The sequence below is a fragment of the Triticum aestivum genome, chromosome 7A (assembly GCF_018294505.1).
Source record: "Triticum aestivum cultivar Chinese Spring chromosome 7A, IWGSC CS RefSeq v2.1, whole genome shotgun sequence".
Taxonomy (NCBI): domain Eukaryota; kingdom Viridiplantae; phylum Streptophyta; class Magnoliopsida; order Poales; family Poaceae; genus Triticum; species Triticum aestivum.
In genome coordinates, this window is record NC_057812.1 from 33,435,223 (window position 1) to 33,461,521 (window position 26,299).

At 41.3% G+C, this 26,299-nt stretch overlaps 1 protein-coding gene and 1 long non-coding RNA gene across 2 annotated transcripts; one reads left to right on the forward strand and one right to left on the reverse strand.

Annotated features, from left to right (window-relative positions):
* Window positions 1–7,834: 7,834 nt before the first annotated feature.
* On the reverse strand, window positions 7,835–8,796 carry LOC123154989 (citrate-binding protein-like). The gene is made up of 2 exons (XM_044573574.1): window positions 8,476–8,796; window positions 7,835–8,373 (listed from the first exon to the last, which is right to left on the reverse strand). Exons 1-2 carry the CDS (start codon window positions 8,746–8,748, stop codon window positions 7,981–7,983), a joined length of 666 nt encoding a protein of 221 aa, XP_044429509.1. The 5' UTR covers window positions 8,749–8,796; the 3' UTR covers window positions 7,835–7,980.
* A 1,768-nt stretch (window positions 8,797–10,564) lies between these two features.
* LOC123150669 (uncharacterized) lies at window positions 10,565–12,005 on the forward strand. Its single transcript, XR_006475283.1, has 4 exons — window positions 10,565–10,696; window positions 10,843–10,905; window positions 11,462–11,566; window positions 11,768–12,005. It is a non-coding gene; the product is annotated as an uncharacterized lncRNA (long non-coding RNA).
* Window positions 12,006–26,299: the final 14,294 nt, after the last annotated feature.

Sequence of the window (26,299 nt, forward strand, 5' to 3'; positions counted from 1 at the left end):
CTATAGTTGCTGCTCTGCTCCCCCAAAAGGATTAATGCCATCTGCGCTTAGACCAAACCATACGTTCCTTGCGTCATCTACAAACTCCTTCCCGTACTTTCTTTCGATTTTTCTCCACTGTGACCCGTCAGCGGGTACTCTCAACTTTCCATCTTTCTTATGGTCTTCTCTGTGCCATCGCATCGCCTTGGCATGCTCTTTGTTTTGGAACAAACATTTCAACCGTGGTATTATACGAGCATACCACATCACCTTGGCAGGAATCTTCTTCCTGGGGCGCTCGCCCTCGACATCACCAGGGTCATCGCGGCTGATCTTATAGTGCAATGCACCACATACCGGACAAGCGTTCAAATCCCCGTACTCACCGTGATAGAGGATGCAATCATTAGGGCATGCATGTATTTTCTGCACCTCTAACCCTAGAGGGCAGACAACCTTCTTTGCTTCGTACGTACTCTCGGGCAATTCGTTATCCTTTGGAAGCATATTCTTTATCATTACCAGCAACTTTCCAAATCCCTTGTCAGATACACCATTCTCTGCCTTCCATTGTAGCAATTCCAGTGTGGTGCCCAGCTTTTTCTAGTCACCTACGCAATTCGGGTACAACATTTTTTTGTGATCCTCTAACATGCGCTGCAACTTCTTCTCCAAATCACTTGCGTGGTTTCTCTTTGCATCGGCAATGGCCCGACCTAGATCATCAACGGGCTCATCCGATGCCTCTTCTTCAGCTTCTTCCCGCATTGCTGGCTCAGCTTCTTCCCGCATTACCGGCTCAGCTTCTTCCCTCATTGTTGTATCATCGTATTCAGGGAACCCATGGCCAGGATAGTTGTCGTCGTCCTCTTCTTCTTCATTGTCTTCCATCATAACCCATCTTTCTCCATGCTTGGTCCAAACATTATAGTGGGGCATGAAACCGGACTCAAACAGGTGGACGTGAATGGTTCTTGACATAGAGTAATTGTGACCATTCTTACAGCCAGCACATGGACAAGGCATAAAATCATCCGCCCGCTTGTTTGCCTCGGCCGCAAGAAGAAAAGTACGCACGCCATTAATGAACTCGGGAGAGCATCGGTCATCGTACATCCATTGCTGGCTCATCTTCAATACACAGCACCGAAAACACCAAATTAATATAATACATAAAGTTCATACATAAAGATCATACAACACTTAAATGCAACAAACAAATAACTCTCTAGCTGAAGAATTTAAATGCAACAACAAATGCGATCAAGATCGCAACTAAGGTAACAATTGATCCAACAGCATAATGATACCAAGCCTCACTATGAATGGCATATTTTCTAATCTTTCTAATCTTCAAGCGCATTTTCTCCATCTTAATCTTGTGATCATCGACGACGTCGGCAACATGCAACTCCAATTCCATCTTCTCCCCCTCAATTCTTTTCAATTTTTCCTTCAAATCCTCGTTTTCTCTTTCAACTAAATTTAACCTCTCGACAATAGGGTCGGTTGGAATTTCCGGTTCAACTACCTCCTACATACAAATATCTATGTCAACTTGATGGGCATAATTTGTCATAAACACGAAATGCAATGAATAGTTTTAAAAGAGAATATACCACATCCGAATCATAACTCGGACGAGGGCCGACGGGGACGGATATCAAAACCATGGCACTATGTATAACAAACAACGTATGGGTAAGATAATTATACAAGTAACTATATATCCAAATCACACAAACATCAATTTTTTTTATATAAAACTTCATGAACAAGAGGCTCACCACAAGGTGGTGCCGGCGACGGGACGTTGCGGGCGATCGACGGTGGTTACAACGGAGATTTAGAAGGCACTAAGTAAACCACACAGACATATGCAAACTAAGTGTTATTTTTGACCTCAAATTGCATATAAATCAAATACTAGCACATATATATAATTCCTCCCAAATTACTAAACTCAAAAATCAATCACTATATAAAGCATTGCACGAGCTAATCTAGCAATGAGAGATGAAAGGACAAAATTGCTAACCTTTGTGATCATTTGAATGGATGGGGCCCTACAAATCTTGACAAAATTTGGGCAAAATGTGTGATGAGATTGAGAGGAAGAGGGAAAAGAACATAGAGGAGAGGGGAAAGGGGAAGAACAGAGCGAGCTTGGGTGGACGAGGGGTCTATGTAGGATGACCTTTAGTACCGGTTCGTGATATGACCCGGTACTAAAGGTGCTGGAGGGGCCCCGAACTGACAACATCCTGCCACCACTCACTTTAGTACCGGTTCGTGGCACGAACCGGTGCTAAAGGTTTGCCACGAACCGGTACTAATGATGTCCGCCCGCCTAGCCGTTGGAACTGGCACTAATGGACACATTAGTGCCGGCTCAAATTCAAAACGGCACTAATGTGCTTCACATTTGACCCTTTTCTACTAGTGGATCCATAACACTGGAAGTAGTCTTCGGTTCACCGGATAATTTCCGTAGCGAAGACTTGATCTTTGACATCGTCCCTTCCGTATTGCTAGGACGGTCCACTTCATAAATCTGTTTTCTGTTGAAATCTAAAAAAGTTCAAAAACTACATATGGATGCATACTATTTGGCTGTAAGGTTTGATGATGGAATACCTTTTGATGTGAGACACACTCAAGGAAGAAAGTCATATATTTCAAGAGAAACAAATAAGCCAAAGCAATAGTGTTCCCTCATAGGCTCAAAAATTGTCTTATACTGGTTACAATAGATCTAATACAACTAATGACATAACAAAGACCATACATGATCACAACTAATCATGTTTAATAGAGAGCATATAACATCAAGCAGGACTGTTGATGAGTTGGGGTGTTGCACTGAATTCCATCTTTATCTATTTTATCCCTCTAGATCATTGAATGTAGCTTAAAATACAAGGTACATGAGCAATCCTTAGAGGCTTAATGATGTAGTCCTCATCTCCCCCATGCAAACACCTAAATAAAAAATGGATTTTAGTTTGTATACCTATATAGCAAATAGTTAACTAATGCAATACTTGATAGTTTTGTGTTTACCCACTCCATAATTCTTTGAAGGATGACATCAGTGCATGTAATCACTACTCACTACTAGGATGTGCTTCGGCTTATGAGATTGCCAAATTCATAAATACAGAGTTGGTTATTACTTTGTAATGAATCACAATATTTACATGCACTTGAGTAAATATAGAGAAAAAAACCACAATTATGCTAAGATGAAGATTAGAAATGTCCCAAAAAGTACATACCTTCACTTCTCAAAGAAAATTATAGCCAGTCATATATGGCATGCAGTATTCAGTGAAAATCAAGTCTACGTCATGTTTCTATATCCAAAGTTCATGATGTGGAATATGTCAAAGATAGTAAGCAACAAAAGTACTTCAAGAAGCCTATAAGTTCTATAGTAAACAATATCAAAATATTGCATCCAATAATTCCAAGGCTTGCATGGGACCTTCCAGAGAAGTCACTAAAGTTGAAAATAATTAGGCGCATGTAAAGAAGTTTGGAGCAGAGGAAAATAATATAACTTCTTATGATATTTTGTATTCTATATATAGCTATTTAAAATCACGTTCCTATTATTGTATAGCTCAAGGTGTTCCTGATAAACATATAATATACTCCCTTTCTCCTATAACATAAGAACATTTTCTAAACTGTTTAAGCTTGAAAAACGTTCTTATATTATGGGATGGAGGGAGTAAGTGTTTCTATAATATCCAAGGTATACCTGTATCAACATTCTCTATTGGCAAGAAAATTGTGTATATAAAACTTTAGGAAAATAAATCATAGGGTGTTGCACAATGATTCTTACAATTCATAAGAACCACAATACCTTGAATGAGAAATAGCTTAGGACTCTCGATGCAACAAGGCCATCAACATGGGAATCATCCATGACGAGAACATGGGGACTTTCAATGCCATCATGCTAAACATAAAAGTTCTATATGTTACTAAACTTCGACGTAGGGTGGTTTGTCCCCTAGAAAAAGATATAGGGTGGTTTGTATGACAATGTATTGAATGAGTAAAAGCTACTGAATTGTCTTGTTTATATAGCAATTTGCATGTAGCTAATGATATCCCTAAGATAGAGAGCTAAGTAGTATTCATAAGATAGAGGACCAGGAAACACTAGATGGATATGGCTTTCATATCTTACATGACGACAATAAATTATATCAACTAGTCGTCAACCCGTGCAGTTGCACGGGCTAGTGTAGTTAATACAAATATGACATGAATATTAAGAAAGTACATTTATAGTTATTACTATGAAAGAAGCAGTTCTCATTTAGGCTCTCTATGCTTGTTTATTGAAACATCATTAATTCCAAGTGATGGGCAATGCTACCAATATTCCTTGGAAGTGCCTCATAGAATTTGCGATGGGCAAAGTGATGTTTAAATTATATCTCATTCCAAGTGACGAAGTTTAATCCAAAATTATAACTGTGAATAGTTTGCATTTGAATATATATACAGAGGGAAAGAAATCCGAGTACTGAAAGCAACAACAGAAATTCAATGGTTAGCTAAGCTCCAACGAAAATTAAGAATGAGACTATGGCTGTAAGCAGAGAACCATAAGATAAATTATTTCGAAGTAATTAAGCATTACCTTTTTCACGTCACAGCCATGTATTGCTTCGCCTTCTTGTCTATTCACATCAAGGTTTGAAGCCCTTGTTGCGACTGGTTCTAGCATGTACTTCCTTATTACACCTGCATTGTCCATGTCAAGTATTAGGTGAAGAGAACCGTGCATAAGCTTTGTGATATGGGATCTGTTTTCAGTTGTGCTACTATATATATCAGTCGATGCCTTTCATATGCATTGCGCATACTGAATGATATAAATATTTAGCATAGACAAAATTATATCTCCAGTAATAATGGATGTAAGAAATCATATCTCTCTCACCCATGACCCCGAATAGAAGTGCATTAGAAAATCATTGTCCATAAAACAGTAACCTCTTATGAAAAAATCTGTATGTTATCTATTTTATGAGAAAATCATTGTCCATAAAAAAAGTAACCTATTATGAAAAAGCTGTATGTGGCAGATTAGTTTGTTCTTATCTTCCAGAATGAAGTAAAAATGTATTGTCAGCCAATTGTGTAGATATAATGGAGCTATTAATTAAATTTACGCCTAGTTAGTATCCACCAGCTCTTCATTTTCTTAGTATAGATACATGAGAGAAAATGCAGGTTTTCTTACCCTCTCCCTCCAGAGTTCCCTACTTGCTCAAAAGCTAAACTTTCTGCAAGGACAATTGCAGCCACAGTGACATGACATGATTTTTTTTGTGCTAATATAAATTACAGAATGATTAGTTGAGAAATTCTTACTACCATGCAATGATTCCAAGACTGAAAAAAACATACACATTTATATGTGCTAAGACAAAGTAATATAGAACAATTAGATGAGCTGAAGAAACTTGCAGTGTACATGCAGCGTCCTTGATGAAGAAACTTGCAAGTGTTCGGTCCGCATACATTGACATCAGCCGTAGCTTATCGGCATGTGAGATCTTCTCCACCGCATGATACTCCTTGAAGTTCATTACACTTGCAGTGAAGAAAAAACCTAAACTACACATAACAAAAAACAAAGCTGGCCCAACCTACACGTATGCAAACCATATTATAGTGTCCATACCAATATGGATTTCCAAAAAAAATTTATTATCACCACGATTGCTCAATCCTGCATTGAAGTAGTAGTCCCAATCTATGATGAGTCCTCTCCTTTATCAAGATTAGAAAGAGGAGTAAATCTGAACGCAAAGTATGGAGAAGACCAACCTATCTAGCTGAAAGAGGAAACTTTCAAAAGGAAGCTTCTCTAACCTGGTGTATGCAATGATGTTACTTTTAAGTGAAGGAAATCCTGGTAGTGATCCCATGCTCAAGAATGATCTTAGTTTTGGACCAACAATCCTACTGCCCTTTCTGGGCTCTGTACCACATGATCGTTAGATACAGATGAACATCCATACGTTGCCTATGAGACACCTAACAACTGGTCAAACAACAACTTAAAGTTAGGTGTCTTACTGAACAACCGACTCGTATCCATCCAAGTGAGAGGCAAGGCATGGCCAGAACAACCCTGGAAGCAAAGCAATCAGATGCTTTACAAAGTCGTAAGAAACCTGAAAAGGGGATGTGTACCCATGAACTATTCAGGAATAGACTCTGAAAAAAAAAACGAAATCTGATCCATGTATAATATGAGAAAACTAACTATTCTGGCTGCTGTTTGCTCTAGACCGTTCCTTGTAAATAGCCGATATCCTAATTCATCCAAGTATTGTTGGCAAGTGAAAAACAAAAAACTAACCAGGTTCTGCAGGAACTATAAATTTCTAGTTCAAAATTTTGTTAGTAGCTTGTAGAGTCACAACCATAAGTAATCTTCTTGTAGGTATATTTAATATATGTACACTACTTAAATATATAATGACTCTTGCAGGATGCGGAATATTTGAAAAAGAAAATATGAATCAAACATATCTATACCTATACAAGGACGTGCGGATCAGAGTTGCAGGTGAGGGTGGGCTTAGTCCGGCAATGCCACCATCCCGCAGATCGCTGGTGCGGCAGGGATGACGGTCTAGCAAGGACATGGCCGATCAGAGTTGCTGGTGAGGGCGGGATCTGTGGCCGATCGGAGTTGCAGGCGAGATTGGGATCCTTGGTGTGGTCAAAATCCTCCACCAGGGGTGTTGTCCCAATGGCGTGAGATTTGGTTCACGCTGTGTTTTTTCACGGGAAGAGGAAAATATGGTAGAGCAACATTGTAGGTCTTATCTCTTTAGGTTTCTTTTTTATAATTGATACTAAACAAAACAATGTACGGTTAATCTACACCGTAATAACTCGGTCCCACCAGATTAACGGCTCGTAAAATCTAATTAACATCGGAATTTTTAGGAAGTCTAGAATTAGTATAGGTATAGATAGATAGATAGATAGATAGATAGATAGATATAGATAGATAGATAGATAGATAGATAGATAGATGAGTAGTAGTAAGATGTTCATGCCAATTCTTGCATTCGAAAAGCAAACATATCTTCCACGCGCAAGCGAATATATGTCCATACCGGCATCTATTTAATTTGACCGTATAATTAACGCCCACGGTAGAGAACTAACGAACAAAAAAATGGATGTCATGTCTTACAGCTCGGCACACAAATATATCCGCGATCAGTAGTGAGACCTTGATGTCATAGATCGAATGTATCTTGCATATTTGCACCTATAAAAAATGACCCTTAAATTCCCCTCTCTATGGGCTAGGCAGCATATCCACTCGCAATTTTCGGCCCATGGTGTGGACAAAACCCACCACAGACTCAGACCAAAGTAGAGATGCTTGTATACTACTCCCGCCATTCCATAATGCAGTGTGTGTCGATTTTTTGAAAAGTCAAACTTTGCAAATTTTAACCAAGTTTATCAAGAAAACTCTTCAGATATACAATATCAAATATATAAAATATGAAACTACATCTTGTGCTGAATCTAATGATACATGTTTGGTATTATAGATGTAAATATTTTTCTCCACAAACTTGGTCAAAGTTTATGAAGTTTGACTTTTCAAAAAATCTATATGCACAATATTATGGAGCGGAGGGAGTATATAGTAACTTGTGGTTGTCTAATGGTTTTCTTAACATACAGAACCGTTTACCACTAGTCCAATTTTCTGATCGTTGTATGTTACATCACAAGAAATGTTCATATCTTAATAAGGGCATTATCACAGCTAGACTTCCAAGTATGACAAGAAATGTTCACGGACACTCAAAGCAACAGATTTTATTCAACTCGTGGAAACTAATATACATAGGGCCCGTACGTGGTGTAAAAATGCATGCATGCTACCGTAGACCGCAGTACCAATACGCATGCTACCCATGCATCTACTCAGTGCTTAGTGTAGAGCGTGACGTTGGTCCAACGCGACTCCATGCAGCTGGACTGGTCGTGGTGCTGCATGTACACCCCAAACTTGAAGTAGTAGGACTCGCTGGGGGTCACGCTGGTGCCGAACTTGTGCTTGCCGTCGATGTACACGGCCACCGTCGATGCCCGGACGTCGTGCACCACGTTTAGGCGGAACCACCGGTTGTAGATGTCGGGTTCGACCACCGTCCCGCTGTAGAAGCGCAGGACACCATTGTAGACGTGCAACATCAGTATCGTCGAGTGCGCGGCGCCCTCCTGGTTGTGGATCTGCATCACCGATGCGCCGGAGGTCCCCGACGGCACGTAGCCGTAGCCCTCGAACTGCCACACCCCCGACGAGTAGTCGTGGCCCTGACAGATCGAGAACAATCCATTTATATTTCTATGTGCGAGACCATGCAATTCCGATTTGGAGGTAGCGCTGCTATAGATGTTGACGGACAGTGTGCTTACCCGGAGCTTCACTTCGGAGCGAGGGTTGGTGTGGGTGGCGGTGTTGATGGGCTTGTCGTTTCGGTGCACCCAGAACGTCCGCACCCCGTTGCGGTACTGGAACCGCTGGCTCTCCGGCACGTTGGACGGGCTCTGCACCTGGAAGTCGCCATCGGTGAGCTCCACCTTCTCGAAGCCGGCGGTGGGGTTCCGGCTACCGCCGCTGGCTGCCGCGAGGAACGTGCAGCCCATGCCCACGAGAAGCACTAGCCATGGACTTGTGAGGGAGGCCATTGTCGCACTATGCCATGTAAGGAGGAAGTAGCAAGCAAGCTGACTAGCTTGTTCAGATGGATGTGGGAGAAGATCGATCGAGTTGTGAGCTTAAATAGCTAGCACTTGGCCAGTTTAGGGATCGACGTTCAGTTGTTTGACGTGCACCCTATGTATATTATATACTTTCCATGCACTTCCGTACGTAGTAGGCTAACTAATGAACCCCTTTTCTCTTTTGGATTTGTGATTTGATATTCATCAGAGAACACAAGTGTGGAAAGGGAGCAACCACCCTCGGAACGTCAGGAACAGGGCTCATGCGGACAGCGATAGTCGGTTGGCGACAACATCGGTACGTCAGTGCACACCAAACATGCTGCAACATTGTGTCATTGTTGCGCCAATATATTGCGACTCTGTGATAATCTGTGCGCCTCTAATTTTCAATACGATGATTAATTTTTGCTACGATTAACTTGTGCCCTTTTGTAGAAGAGCTCGCACTAGCTAGCTCCACTATAGATCTCAAGTTTGTATACTAGTATAAAATAAAATGATGTCTGTGTCACAGCTAAACTATATTTAAAATTATTGAAGCTAGCCACATAACTAGAATACTAGGCCCGTAAGGGATTCAATTACCTGGTTTTTTTGAACTTTTTTTTACTGCCCTTGTTTGAGCGACACGTGTGCACGGTGGTTTCACTATTGATTTCATCTTTTGCTTGGTGGGGTTGTTTAGGCACGTTTGGTTCTGTGCGCCGTTGCCATGACAGGTGTCCTTGTGAGGTTGACTGCCTATTCCATCGATGGACACGTTGCCTTCTGGGCTTTTCTGGTGGGTCTCACGTTACCTTGAGCTGTGGTCTTTCAGATATTTTATTGAGTCTCCTCTCGCGCGAAGACTCGAGACGAGTGTGGTGCCACCGGTTGGCTGCCGTATATGCCTATAAAAGGGGTCTTCTCCTTCGTGGCGGTCGCTGCCTCGCCTCCTCGATCGCCTCCTCGCCCTACTGTCCCATCTACCCTAGCCTTTCAACTCCGATCTTTTGTCCGTGTGGAGCTGGTGGCAGGCGTACGGCCAAGGAGACGAAGCAACGGCGGCGTGCCACCGCCACCTCCGATGCACAGCAGCCACGGCACCACCGGCACCAGATTCGCTTGGGGAGCACAGTCGTCGAGCAAGAGAGTCCCACCGGCCATGGCCGACCGGACAGATTAGAGGCGAGGTGGATTCTGCCGGCAAGGCCCTCTTCCTTTTCTCATGTTCTGCGTGATCTGAGGCGAGAGGCGCTGAATCCTTCCCGATTGGCCTTCTTCCTCCTCCATTTGGCCCTTCTTTCCGGCCTCCGCTCATCTCCGGCCCATTATCGTTCGGTTCCCGTGACCCGTCCACCCATGGAAGACCGCGGCCCCGCATCCTCTGAACGTCGCAGTTCTTCTCCACGAAGACTGTGCCCTTCATAGTCCGACGGGGCTTCGTGCTCTTCCTGCACGAGGAAAATAGCATATGGTGTCGTCCATGGCGTCGTCGCTAACTCTAGCACGTCAGAGATGACGGGCCACCTGACAACGAGCTCAATTGCTCTGAACTTCAGCCTGCATTGCTTGGACCTTTTTATTCAGATGTCCAATTCTTATTTTCTGATGTGTTGTGTGAAGGTTTATGGCGAGGAGAGGAGAAGTGGTCGTTCGGGTTTTGCGAGAATGGCATGTGCAGGTAACTCGGAAATTCCGGATTTCGGTATTCTATTTACATCCGAGAGGAGGAGAAGAAGTGTTGCACGGTCATATTTTATTTCAGAGTTAATATTCCATAATTGTATGATGAATAGAACCTGAACATTGAAAGTGGCACTTGCAAAACACAAATTTTCAGTTTTGATTGATACTTTATGAAAGAATATGTTGGCGGACATGGCAATACAGTTTCATATCGAAAACCACTCCAATTGAAGTATTTGTGGTAAGAATATACTAACTGTCTGGGCCTCTGGATGTAGTTAGCCTCATCTGTAATATATTTGCGCTTCATACATATACTAACTAAATGTTGCACGGTTGATCTAAAAAAAAGTAGCACTACTGATCTACTGTATGTAAGTATTGCAGGTTCATGTACACTATTGTTTGATAAATTGGTGGCAAATAGTTGTGTGAGCTTCATTTGGTCAGGTATTTTTTGATATCCTACTTTCATCTGGTATAACTGCATGGGCTGTAATTGTTTACTGCATTTTGCATGACATACTTTATTACTGTATCGTATATATTACTTGTATTTTTTGTGTTTTCTTATTGCTTCTTTGCTACTGATTTCGCCACAACAAATTTTATTTTGTTCTCTGGCGCAAAACCTTTACTTGACCTGATTTGTCAAGCTATCCAGCTATTGTCTTATATATTACTCCCTCCGTCCCATAATATAAGAACGTTTTTCACACTAGTGTAGTGTTAAAAACGTTCTTATATTTTGGGACAGAGGGACTATAACACAAAATGCCATGTTAGAATGACCCTTGATTTCATCAGACCCGGATGGTTTTAGTTTGTCATGATGGTTGGCGAAGTAGCTTCTGACCAAGCTATACTATGATGATGAGTAAAGTCAACATTTTTGTTGTTGCAAGGATCACAGAGAAAGAAATCACTATTCAATAGACAGTTGATTGATCTTCTGTAGCATCTTTCTTATAAATTAGTTTTGTTCATAGCCAGTTCCTCTTTCCAGGTTGTTTCGACTGCATGATGCATGAGACATGGATTCCTAAGGATTGTTCAAGTGCATTCAGTGTTAACGGATGGAACACAGATTAGCCTTGGCCACAATGAGCAGGTGAGTCTAATCATCTTGCATCTTCGTTACATCTCATGCATCACTCTCTTTTTTATTTCCTTGTCTCCTCTGATTTCTTAGAAAAGAACCACATGTTGTTACTTGAAAGAGGCAAAGGTCTCAAAGATCTCAAAGTTCCTTCTTCATTTTTTAGGTTGGCAGTCCTAAACTTCACACAAGTATGTTCTCTTGTGTCCACAGAAGGAGTACAATATGGGTGACTGCAGGTACGTCCCCAGGGACACCGCTACGTGACTGTTGAAGGAATCACAGTTGTGCTGGAAGGTCCTGCCTTCCTGCTTGCTGTGTCTGCCTTCTCATCTTATTTTATGATCGTTTATGTGAAGAAGCAGCAGCAACTTGATTTGTTTTCTTGCGTAGTAATATGTGAGCTGCATTTGCAGACATATATGGGTCAAGTCACTCTTTGTTAGTTAGATGTTGTTAGTGTTTCTCTATCAGACATGGTTCTGCAATGGGGTTGACTGCCTAAGGCTCACTCAGATTTTGGACTTGCTTAATAACTGCTTCCTTTCATTAAGATGTGAGGTCCTGATCCCAATGACAGAGCATCATCGCCCTCTGAACTAATGTTCATGCGAGTTAATTGTTTGATTTTGTTGAACCATGCAAGATCAAAATTTGATGAAGCCATGCAACTGGTAGATGCATCAACAAAGCATATATTTGCAGTGTTCCGAAGTACCGTGTTCCTTCTTTGCTCAATAAAATTTAGTGTTGTATTTGCCTGGTATAAGAAAGATAGCGCAATGCCGACAGATAGAGCTTTATTTGCCGGGTATTAATTTACACACAGCAGGCTGAGGAGAACACAGATGCACGGCCAGCTGCGCGGATTAGCCGATGGAACCAATAACAGGGGAAAGGACGGAAAATAGGAAGGAGATGGTCAGATTGGCAGCTAATCAATTGTTTTTAGGCAGCACTAGAGAATTAATGAATGCATGATGTACAATTTTCTCTGATTTTCTAACAAATGTGAAATGTTGCTCAACTAATATTTCAGATGTAAATTAATATTCAGTCGCAGAAATTGATATATGTACTTCCTTCATTTTCTGCTATCTTTTTCTACTATGTGTTCATGCCTTCAAGTCCAGATAGACAACTTCATAACAATTGTTCTTGCAATTTAGATCTATTTTGTATTTTTTCTACAAATTAATACAATGAAAGTTTACTTGAAAAGATTGTATGAATAGCATAGGCACACTATTATTTTGATGTCTCATCATGCTTTCAAATTCAAAGAGACAACACTATAGCAATTCTGGTCGTCAGGCTCCATTTGTAATTTACTTTAGAACTACTGTATGAGGGTTTTAACTTGACCAGACTGTGCATGAACAGCATATATACACAATATGATCTCTTCTGCTGTCATGTTGAAACAAATTAACATGTACTCCCTCCGTCCGAAAATACTTGTCATCAAAATGGATAAAAAGAGATGTATCTAGAACTAAAATACGTCTAGATACACCCTCTTTTATTTATGATGATGACAAGTATTTCCGGACGGAGGGAATATATCGTATGTGCGAAATTGTAATACACCCGAAGACCCGTAATCAACATGTGTATATATGAAAAATCATAATACCCCGAAGACCAAGCTGTCTCTGCCCTCTGTGATCGGGAGAAACCAGCAAGCTCCAACTTCTACCCTCTGTCACGATATCACTGAGACAACCCAATAGGCAATTCCACCTCAGCTCCAAATATTGCGTTATAAAGATGAATAACTCTTATCTAATTGTACTTCCCAGTTTCTTTGTATTCACGTTCGTATTATGTACAATTGTCATTAATAAACAATTAGTAATAAACAACCAGGGACAATTGTCTCTCACATCTTGTACAAGGCTACTCAGCTGCACAAGAATGGAATAATCAGCCGCACAAGAACGGAGTAAGACAAGGAAAAGGAATTACAAATACAGAAACAGTAAAAAGCAAGCCTTGTCAAGGCGAACAAGAACCCTCAAAAAAGTTTGTCTTCAATTTTGAAATATTTTGCTAATCTGTCTAGAGTCAGAACATGCACATAACAACAAGTTTAACATTGTCTTCATAGGAAACAAACCACCAAAAACAAGAGCAGGAGAACTAGCTTCATATCTCTATCACTACGTCACAGAAACAAACCCAGCTAGAGGCCAGCTGGAGGATCAACATCTCATATCTAAGAAAAGCAAAGAGCTTTGCAACTCTGCATCCAGTACTCACTATCACTATGTTTTGTAGATCACTTATGTGCATGTACCAATTAAATGTACCCTTTCCCTGTATGATCTACTTTGTCAGAAATCAAGCCTTTAATCGATTTATCAAATATTACAACAAACTAAATTGCTTCTCAATCCATGTGGCGCGGCGTGCCGCCGCGCACTACCTGCTAGTGTAGGGTTCATGCGGACAACGATAGTCAGTTGACGAGAGCCTCGGTACGCCAGTGCATACCATGCTAGAGCGTTGTTGGACCAATATATTATGCCTCAGAGATGGTCTGTCTCCCATTTTGAATACCATGGTTATTTTTCGGTACGTTAACTTAGCCCTCTAGAGTATCTACAGCCGGACCTCTTAAACACGTCTCAAACGCTTGGACAAATCGTCCGGTCACTGACCGGTCACAAAAAACAGTCCCAACTGAAGCTCTCAAACCGCGGACAAACACCCGGGCTGACCGGCACCCCTCATATCCAGCCCAAATATAGGGCGGATATGAGGCAGCCCGGGCGAGTACGCCATGTCAGCCCGGCCCACCGCTGGTCCATCCTAACCCCACAAAATCCCCCTCCAGAGCAAACTCTAGCTCATTTCACTCCGCTCCGCTCTGCTCCTCGACGCTCCTTTTTCCCAATCCGTTCAATCCCTAGCGCTGGCGAGCATGTCCAGCACCGGCAACCACTCCGACCGTAGCTCCGGAGACGAGGACGAGCTGGCGCTCGGTATCACGCTTGAGCGCTCGCGGGTCAATACGGGCGGCAGCTCCAGGACCGGTGCGACGCCTCCTGTCGCCCGTCGCCGTAGCGCCGACGGTGGTGCCAGCCCTTCCCACCCTGCGTGCAGAGCTGCGAGGCTTGCCCAATGTACTCCGCTCGCCTGACGGCCTCCTCCACCTCCGGCCGCTGCTCCGCGCGGGCAGCGGTGAGTTCTAGTGCCCGCTCTGCCGGCGCCGCGGATGCTGAATCCAGAGTCGGGAGCATGCTACGTCCACCGTGAGAGGCAGAGGGCAAGGGAGATGGCGGCGGGACTGACGCGGCTGCGCAGTCCGCCCGCCGCCACCGCGTGATGCCGGTGCCCGACGAGGAGGAGCATCTCCTCCAGTGGGTGTACCGTCGGTCACTTACTGGGACGGAGACGGACGCCGGGCGGCCCCGGAGGACCAACGCCAAGCAGCTCCGGGTCGGCATCGAGCAATCCGAGCGGGAGGCAGCGGAGGCGACGAGGGTGGCCAAGCTCAAGTGCTAGCAAGACCGCACCGTCTGGCGCTTGCAAGGCTACATCACCATCTCCCATTCCTCCTCCTCTGACGGGTCCGACTCCGACGGCTCCGACGTCGACCCACCTCCTGCTGTGGATGCCTACAGCAGCGTCGGCGACCGGAAGGCAAAGGGCCAGCAAGGAAGTGATGAAGCTCGCCCTCTCCTTTTATATAATCTAGTTTTAGTATGTAGTTACAATGTGCCGAATCGTTGAACTGTGTGAATTATGCTTTTTTGGTGATCTTTTGGTGATGTTTATGTGAATTATGCCTCTTCGGTATCGGTTTATATGTCTGTTTCCTGTCGATTTTGATCTGTTGGTGACCTACATACTATGTTGCATGAATTTGTATTTGATATAGGGTGCCGGATATGAGATACGCGAGTGTGGAGGCGCGGATTTAGAGAGTGCCCGGTCAATGCCCACGGATGCGTCCTTAAAGGGTCGGATTTGTAAAGTCCGGCTATAAATGCTCTTAGGGTACACAGATGTATCTTGCTATCGGGAGAGCATCTTGCTCTTAGGATACACAGTATGTTGAGCCTCGGGAGAGCATCTTGCTATCTATCTTGCCGCGGATATACAGCCAGGAAAGTAGTATGAGTTCAGCACTCTCGGAAAACCTAAAGTCGAACACATACATTTAGGATTCTTAACGAAGATGAAGATCAAACAACATCATAAGTAAGTTGGATAAAACCCATCTAGCACAGAGGGAACAAAAGTTGCAAAGCTAACTGATGATGTTAACTAATTGCTAATCCCTCCGTTTAACCTAAAACCACCACATTTATTTTCGGAGGGAGTACTTTCTTTCATGATATTTTAATTCCACTTACATATATAAGGTAGTCTTGACTCAGCATGGGTCATGATTAAATATTCTGAGTGTGTACTATTATGGAATTAGATGAGCTAACTAGCTAGCTAGCACCATTGTTCATAAACGGAACTGGAAGGAAAAGAGTAATTAAGGGAAGGTACCTCCAGTCGGTGAGAGCGCCCCATCCGATGGACGGCTCCCTCGTCGGTCTCCCTGTCCAGCCATATGCTCTGTCTGTGACTAATTGATTAGCCCCAAAACAAAAATTGTTGTTGGGCTGGGCGATCCGCCTAACGCGTATACGTACCACAAGCCCAAAACAAAACCACCTGGCTCTTTGCTAGTGCTTCCTCCTTAGTGACCTAAACGCTTTTATATTTCTTTTCGAAGGGAGTACAAGACTACACAACATTCTTAACGATGTCATCACCCTGCTGCCCCGGGTCCCGAAGCGGGATGACCGCTGGTTGAAGTGATGGATGGTAAATCTCCAAATCATTGTCTGTGGGGACGACACCGTTTTTCTCTATTGGATTATTCACAAGCTCAGCAATCATGTTTCCGTAGCGTACATCATTCCTACTTGTGAGTGATACAACGTGGGTGTTCATTGAAACAGGTCCAAAATACTTTGCGAGCAACCTCTCCCATTTCAGCATCGCATATCCGTTTCTGCTCCGGTGCTCCCCCCGGGCTGAACGTGGGGTGGAAAAGCACATCGACGGCTAGGATGAACCAAAAACGGTTCATAACAAGGGGCACGATCGTCTTTGTTGCCCCCGCGTATAGCCGTCGAGGAGCCCTGGGAGGCCCGTACGGGACCGATTAGATCGTATGCCCGGCCGTATACGTATGCCCGTCCGTATACGTATTTGTTTGTATATGGCGGCCTTTCGTGCACGCGTGAAGCCGCCCGCGCGTGGGGCAGCACGTGTCACGGGTAGTTGCCAAAACTGTCGCATCATATAAATGTGGACGGCAACCACCTCCGGGCCGCATCGCCCACCATTTCCCCCCGCCGCATCGTCTCCCTCTCTCCACTCTCCACTCCCCACTCCCTCTCCTCTCCAACCTCCTCGTCTCCCTCACCGCATCCTCTCCATCGCCATGGCGGACGCAGGAGGCGAGCGCCCCGATTGGGGCGCAGATCTGGTGGAGCGGGCGCGGCAGGTCGCTGCGGGCACCTTTGTGAGGGGGCGTGCCGGCGTCCAGCGCGGTGCTCCCTCCGCTGGAGATCTGGAGAAGGCGGGGGCGGGCCGCAACAGCGCGGTCCAGCCAGATGCGCCCGCTCTGGCGAACTCCGGCGAGGCGCAGAAGGTGGAGGCGGGCTCTGGTGAGGCGCAGAAGGTGGGGGCGGGCTCTGGCGAGGCGCACGAGGTGGAGAAGGTGGAGAAGGTGGAGGCCGGCTCCGGCGAGGAGGAAGCGGAGCAGAAGGTATCTGCGGCTAACTTTTAGTTGGTAGTTTTTAGATTGTAGGGTTTGTGGCCAGAACTTTGTTTGGTTAGATTTGTTGGAGGTAGGGTTTTCTCTGCATTAGGGTTTTTCTGTATTTGATTCATGCAAGAATGGTGGACCACATATGATTATTAGATTAGGTTAGAAGTAGCCAGATTTAGGGATGGGGTTTTTCAGATGCTTATTAGATTAGTAGTGGAATTTTTGCAATTCTTTAGGTGTTTGGAGTCAAATATATACTTCTGTATTGGTTTGGGTTGGTGCCTGCTTTAGTTCTTTGGCTTGATGATTAATTAAATGGATGCTTAGTTCTAGGGATTATGGCTGTCATAGTTGCAATTCTTAGATGCTTGATTGATGCATGTTGTCATAGTTGCAGTTATTTGATGCTTGATTGATGCCTGTCAGGCAGAGGCTATGAGATGAGTTGTGCATGGCCTTGTGTTTTTGGAAATTGTCTACGTGAGGTGATTAGATGGTGCATTAGTTTGGTTGTAAATATAGTGAAGGATGTGCTCATGTACTGGGTGTTGTCATGTTAATCAAAAAGAGCTTCTCAAGGGCTGGATTTTTTTGTGCTGGATTGGGGCTTCTGAAGGAGAGGGGAAGCGTGGTCGAGGGGAAGGGGCAGTCTATGCTTATTAACTTTGGGTTAGTAGTGTAATTTTGTCGTTGCTTCAGAGATATTGACAGCATTGAACATCCTCTGCAATGCCGTTGCTTCAGAGATAAAAGCATCTTGGGGTTTTTTCAGATGCTTATTAGATTAGTAGTTGAATTTTTGCTTGTTAGAATTTAATTAGTATGAGGATGAATACCTTATTTAAGGGGGAATTTAAGGTCAGATAGATGTCATATGATTATTAGATCTGTAGTTCAATGCTGCTGACATTTATGATTATTTGATTTGATCTGTGGTTCAATGATACTGGATGGAAACATATTTGATTTGGAATGCATTAATTAAGATGTGCCAATGAATTGATTTAGATGATACAAGATTCATCTATAGTATAATTTGTTGTTGTTTAGGCAAGTAATGAAATTTTAGATGTTTGTTGGAGATGTATGCATTTATAGTTGAAGTTGTACCTAATTAACTACTGCATTATGTTAATATGTGTAGGAGCTTTGCTGCATTATCCCAAAAACAGTAATTTGTGCATATTAAAATTTGTAGTTGGCTTCTGTAATTAGTATATACTATATGTAAAGTGTGAAGTAAACATTCCAAGGCAGGATCCTAGCAACAAAATATACTATATGTTTCCATTAAGTAGTGTGGGGGGGGGGGGAATTCCCTCAAAAGAAAAGTGTTGGGTTAATCCAGGGAATGTCAAGAATCCATCTTGCATTTTCATTAGCATTTATGAAGGACATCATTTATCTGTTGATTGATTGCTTAGATTCTGTATTTATAAGGAAAGCATTTGGTCACTTGCAACATACCAATGTGGTTCACATTCACAATTTTGTTTGTAATGACATTCTGTGAACTACAATTCAATTCATTGTAATTGATGTGCTTGTTTGACAATATAGCAGGAGGAGGAGGATCTTCTGGGCAACAAGAGGAAGTGGGACAAGACTAGGTTCTACCCATATGAGTCTGATGAAGATGAGCTGTACGAGGTAAGGCCTAGTTGAAATGTTATTTCTGCATTGAGTTAGTATTATGTGTTTATAGTTTTTGAATGCATAATGTATTAATGTCAGTCATTAATGTGTGCAGTATGAATCTGGAGATGATGTGGTCGAGGGGAATGTCGAGTCCTTTAAAGAGAAGGAGGTGTTGAAGATCAGGGCCCAAGGACCTGCTAAGTACTACAGCTAGAGGAATGAAAAGTACCGGTGCCCCTACTGCAGCAAGCCCAAGCCCAGGTCTGGGTTATTGGAGCATCTGATGGAACATTGCCGGGCTACATCGATCTCCAGTCATGACTACAAGATCATTGGTCAGCATTCTGCCTCCTGAAGGTCCTGTGAAACCCTGACCTCTAGTCGTACATCATGCTAATCATCGGAAGCTGGAAGCCGTACTCATCATCAGTATATTTGATGATGTTTTACTTTTGAAAAGTTGCATCTGGGTCTGAACTGCTTGAAAACTTGCTATATTAATGTAATGTAATGTAATGTAATGTATTGTGTGTTTGAACTGGATCTGTTGTGAACTGCCTGCTACCTATGGTGGTAACCTAGAATGCTATCTATATATGTGTGGCCTTAACTTTATTGGTGGTGAATATTTCCTTCATGTTTAGTTGTTGTTTCGACGGTGCAATGATCACAAATAGCGCTTCACTGTTGCTTGAGACATGCTGCAACACTTGTCTATGCTGTGGGCAAGTGCAACATGCTGTGCCCATGTGCCAATTATACCAAATATTCAATGTGGCAATGTTCCAAAATGGTTGTCATGAATTATAGTACATGGGGTTTAGTAAAGTTACTGATAATTGTTCATCCTCACACATTCCATCAACGCATAATTTGAATAAGCAAAAAGATCAAATGTTCCATCATTTGAACCTATGTTGCAATTAGAGAGCAAATATTCCATCATCAAAGTGTGAAGGAATTAAATGTAAATTTAGAAGAGTAATGTAATACTAGTTAAAAATAATGTGTGCAAAAAAGGAATTTGAAATAAGATCTACTTTATTTTGTAATAAAGTTATATTACCCTACTTATTAGAATTTTGAAAATGTCACTTATTTATAAGAAAAGAAAAATATAAATATTCAAAAAGATGTGTTTGATAAAAATACCTTTTGAATTTTTGGTATGTTATTATTTGAGGGGTCATGCAATTTTTCGATTGTCCCAACTTAAGCCAGTTTGGTCATTTGGTCTAACTTAAGCCAGTTTTTGAAAAAATGACCGCATTCCGGAGGGGCCATTTGGTCTAACTTAAGCCAGTTTTTGAAAAAAGGTGATTTTTCCCACCACCTCCAAATCACACAAACTTTCTTGAACATGGTGACCCACATGTGCCAATCATGGCTATGAAAGAAAATTTGGAAAAATAATATTTTACAATGCCCCCCTGAGGTATAGACCGATGTTTTGACCAGTCAGTCTAGAGGGCATTATAAATTAATAAAAAATTCAAAAAAATATAAAACCTTGGAAACCCACCTTTGTTTGTGCAATATATCATGTGTGCCAAAGTTGAGGTCATTTGGAGGTGGTCGAAAAAATGACCGCATTCCGGAGGGGCCATTTGGTCTAACTTAAGCCGGTTTTTAAAAAAATGTGATTTTCCCCACCACCTCCAAATCACACAAACTTTCTTGAACATGGTGACCCACATGTGCCAATCATGGCTATGAAAGAAAATTTGGAAAAAGAATATTTTACAATGCCCCCCTGAGGTTTGCCACGAACCGGTACTAATGATGTCCGCCCGCCTAGCCGTTGGAACCGGCACTAATGGACACATTAGTGCCGGCTCAAATTCAAACCGGCACTAATGTGCTTCACATTTGACCCTTTTCTACTAGTGGATCCATAACACTGGAAGTAGTCTTCGGTTCACCGGATAATTTCCGTAGCGAAGACTTGATCTTTGACATCGTCCCTTCCGTATTGCTATGACGGTCCACTTCATAAATCTGTTTTCTATTGAAATCTAAAAAAGTTCAAAAAATACATATGGATGCATACTATTTGGCTGTAAGGTTTGATGATGGAATACCTTTTGATGTGAGACACACTCAAGGAAGAAAGTCATATATTTCAAGAGAAACAAATAAGCCAAAGCAATAGTGTTCCCTCATAGGCTCAAAAATTGTCTTATACTGGTTACAATAGATCTAATACAACTAATGACATAACAAAGACCATACATGATCACAACTAATCATGTTTAATAGAGAGCATATAACACCAAGCAGGACTATTGATGAGTTGGGGTGTTGCACTGAATTCCATCTTTATCTATTTTATCCCTCTAGATCATTGAATGTAGCTTAAAATACAAGGTACATGAGCAATCCTTAGAGGCTTAATGATGTAGTCCTCATCTCCCCCATGCAAGCACCTAAATAAAAAATGGATTTTAGTTTGTATACCTATATAGCAAATAGTTAACTAATGCAATACTTGATAGTTTTGTGTTTACCCACTCCATAATTCTTTGAAGGATGACATCAGTGCATGTAATCACTACTCACTACTAGGATGTGCTTCGGCTTATGAGATTGCCAAATTCATAAATACAGAGTTGGTTATTACTTTGTAATGAATCACAATATTTACATGCACTTGAGTAAATATAGAGAAAAAAACCACAATTATGCGAAGATGAAGATTAGAAATGTCCCAAAAAGTACATACCTTCACTTCTCAAAGAAAATTATAGCCAGTCATATATGGCATGCAGTATTCAGTGAAAATCAAGTCTACGTCATGTTTCTATATCCAAAGTTCATGATGTGGAATATGTCAAAGATAGTAAGCAACAAAAGTACTTCAAGAAGCCTATAAGTTCTATAGTAAACAATATCAAAATATTGCATCCAATAATTCCAAGGCTTGCATGGGACCTTCCAGAGAAGTCACTAAAGTTGAAAATAATTAGGCGCATGTAAAGAAGTTTGGAGCAGAGGAAAATAATATAACTTCTTACGATATTTTGTATTCTATATATAGCTATTTAATATCACGTTCCTATTATTGTATAGCTCAAGGTGTTCCTGATAAACATATAATATACTCCCTTTCTCCTATAACATAAGAACATTTTCTAAACTGTTTAAGCTTGAAAAACGTCCTTATATTATGGGACGGAGGGAGTAAGTGTTTGTATCATATCCAAGGTATACCTGTATCAACATTCTCTATTGGCAAGAAAATTGTGTATATAAAACTTTAGGAAAATAAATCATAGGGTGTTGCACAATGATTCTTACAATTCATAAGAACCACAATACCTTGAATGAGAAATAGCTTAGGACTCCCGATGCAACAAGGCCATCAACATGGGAATCATCCATGACGAGAACATGGGGACTTTTAATGCCATCATGCTAAACATAAAAGTTCTATATGTTACTAAACTTCGACGTAGGGTGGTTTGTCCCCTAGAAAAAGATATAGGGTGGTTTGTATGACAATGTATTGGATGAGTAAAAGCTACTGAATTGTCTTGTTTATATAGCAATTTGCATGTAGCTAATGATATCCCTAAGATAGAGAGCTAAGTAGTATTCATAAGATAGAGGACCAGGAAACACTAGATGGATATGGCTTTCATATCTTACATGACGACAATAAATTATATCAACTAGTCGTCAACCCGTGCAGTTGCACGGGCTAGTGTAGTTAATACAAATATGACATGAATATTAAGAAAGTACATTTATAGTTATTACTATGAAAGAAGCAGTTCTCATTTAGGCCCTCTATGCTTGTTTATTGAAACATCATTGATTCCAAGTGATGGGCAATGCTACCAATATTCCTTGGAAGTGCCTCATAGAATTTGCGATGGGCAAAGTGATGTTTAAATTATATCTCATTCCAAGTGACAAAGTTTAATCCAAAATTATAACTGTGAATAGTTTGCATTTGAATATATATACAGAGGGAAAGAAATCCGAGTACTGAAAGCAACAACAGAAATTCAATGGTTAGCTAAGCTCCAACGAAAATTAAGAATGAGACTATGGCTGTAAGCAGAGAACCATAAGATAAATTATTTCGAAGTAATTAAGCATTACCTTTTTCACGTCACAGCCATGTATTGCTTCGCCTTCTTGTCTATTCACATCAAGGTTTGAAGCCCTTGTTGCGACTGGTTCTAGCATGTACTTCTTTATTACACCTGCATTGTCCATGTCAAGTATTAGGTGAAGAGAACCGTGCATAAGCTTTGTGATATGGGATCTGTTTTCAGTTGTGCTACTATATATATATATCAGTCGATGCCTTTCATATGCATTGCGCATACTGAATGATATAAATATTTAGCATAGACAAATTATATCTCCAGTAATAATGGATGTAAGAAATCATATCTCTCTCACCCATGACCCCGAATAGAAGTGCATTAGAAAATCATTGTCCATAAAACTGTAACCTCTTATGAAAAAATCTGTATGTTATCTATTTTATGAGAAAATCATTGTCCATAAAAAAAGTAACCTATTATGAAAAAGCTGTATGTGGCAGATTAGTTTGTTCTTATCTTCCAGAATGAAGTAAAAATGTATTGTCAGCCAATTGTGTAGATATAATGGAGCTATTAATTAAATTTACGCCTAGTTAGTATCCACCAGCTCTTCATTTTCTTAGTATAGATACATGAGAGAAAATGCAGGTTTTCTTACCCTCTCCCTCCAGAGTTCCCTACTTGCTCAAAAGCTAAACTTTCTGCAAGGACAATTGCAGCCACAGTGACATGACATGATTTTTTTGTGCTAATATAAATTACAGAATGATTAGTTGAGAAATTCTTACTACCATGCAATGATTCCAAGACTGAAAAAAACATACACATTTATATGTGCTAAGACAAAGTAATATAGAACAATTAGATGAGCTGAAGAAACTTGCAGTGTACATGCAGCGTCCTTGATGAAGAAACTTGCAAGTGTTCGGTCCGCATACATTGACATCAGTCGTAGCTTATTGGCATGTGAGATCTTCTCCACCGCATGATACTCCTTGAAGTTCATTACACTTGCCTAAACTACACATAACAAAAAACAAAGCTGGCCCAACCTACACGTATGCAAACCATATTATAGTGTCCATACCAATATGGATTTCCAAAAAAAAAATTATTATCACCACGATTGCTCAATCCTGCATTGAAGTAGTAGTCCCAATCTATGATGAGTCCTCTCCTTTATCAAGATTAGAAAGAGGAGTAAATCTGGACGCAAAGTATGGAGAAGACCAACCTATCTAGCTGAAAGAGGAAACTTTCAAAAGGAAGCTTCTCTAACCTGGTGTATGCAATGATGTTACTTTTAAGTGAAGGAAATCCTGGTAGTGATCCCATGCTCAAGAATGATCTTAGTTTTGGACCAACAATCCTACTGCCCTTTCTGGGCTCTGTACCACATGATCGTTAGATACAGATGAACATCCATACGTTGCCTATGAGACACCTAACAACTGGTCAAACAACAACTTAAAGTTAGGTGTCTTACTGAACAACCGACTCGTATCCATCCAAGTGAGAGGCAAGGCATGGCCAGAACAACCCTGGAAGCAAAGCAATCATATGCTTTACAAAGCCGTAAGAAACCTGAAAAGGGGATGTGTACCCATGAACTATTCAGGAATAGACTCTGAAAAAAAAACGAAATCTGATCCATGTATAATATGAGAAAACTAACTATTCTGGCTGCTGTTTGCTCTAGACCGTTCCTTGTAAATAGCCGATATCCTAATTCATCCAAGTATTGTTGGCAAGTGAAAAACAAAAAATTAACCAGGTTCTGCAGGAACTATAAATTTCTAGTTCAAAATTTTGTTAGTAGCTTGTAGAGTCACAACCATAAGTAATCTTCTTGTAGGTATATTTAATATATGTACACTACTTAAATATATAATGTCTCTTGCAGGATGCGGAATATTTGAAAAAGAAAATATGAATCAAACATATCTATACCTATACAAGGACGTGCGGATCAGAGTTGCAGGTGAGGGTGGGCTTAGTCCGGCAATGCCACCATCCCGCAGATCGCTGGTGCGGCAGGGATGACGGTCTAGCAAGGACATGGCCGATCAGAGTTGCAGGCGAGGGCGGGATCTGTGGCCGATCGGAGTTGCAGGCGAGGTTGGGATCCTTCGTGTGGTCAAAATCCTCCACGAGGGGTGTTGTCCCAATGGCGTGAGATTTGGTTCACGCTGTGTTTTTTCACGGGAAGAGGAAAATATGGTAGAGCAACATTGTGGGTCTTATCTCTTTAGGTTTCTTTTTTATAATTGATACTAAACAAAACAATGTACGGTTAATCTACACCATAATAACTCGGTCCCACCAGATTAACGGCTCGTAAAATCTAATTAACATCGGAATTTTTAGGAAGTCTAGAATTAGTATAGGTATAGATAGATAGATAGATAGATAGATAGATAGATAGATATAGATAGATAGATAGATAGATAGATAGATAGATAGATAGATGAGTAGTAGTAAGATGTTCATGCCAATTCTTGCATTCGAAAAGCAAACATATCTTCCACGCGCAAGCGAATATATGTCCATACCGGCATCTATTTAATTTGACCGTATAATTAACGCCCACGGTAGAGAACTAACGAACAAAAAAATGGATGTCATGTCTTACAGCTCGGCACACAAATATATCCGCGATCAGTAGTGAGACCTTGATGTCATAGATCGAATGTATCTTGCATATTTGCACCTATAAAAAATGACCCTCAAATTCCCCTCTCTATGGGCTAGGCAGCATATCCACTCGCAATTTTCGGCCCATGGTGTGGACAAAACCCACCACAGACTCAGACCAAAGTAGAGATGCTTGTATACTACTCCCGCCATTCCATAATGCAGTGTGTGTCGATTTTTTGAAAAGTCAAACTTTGCAAATTTTAACCAAGTTTATCAAGAAAACTCTTCAGATATACAATATCAAATATATAAAATATGAAACTACATCTTATGCTGAATCTAATGATACATGTTTGGTATTATAGATGTAAATATTTTTCTCCACAAACTTGGTCAAAGTTTATGAAGTTTGACTTTTCAAAAAATCTATATGCACAATATTATGGAGCGGAGGGAGTATATAGTAACTTGTGGTTGTCTAATGGTTTTCTTAACATACAGAACCGTTTACCACTAGTCCAATTTTCTGATCGTTGTATGTTACATCACAAGAAATGTTCATATCTTAATAAGGGCATTATCACAGCTAGACTTCCAAGTATGACAAGAAATGTTCACGGACACTCA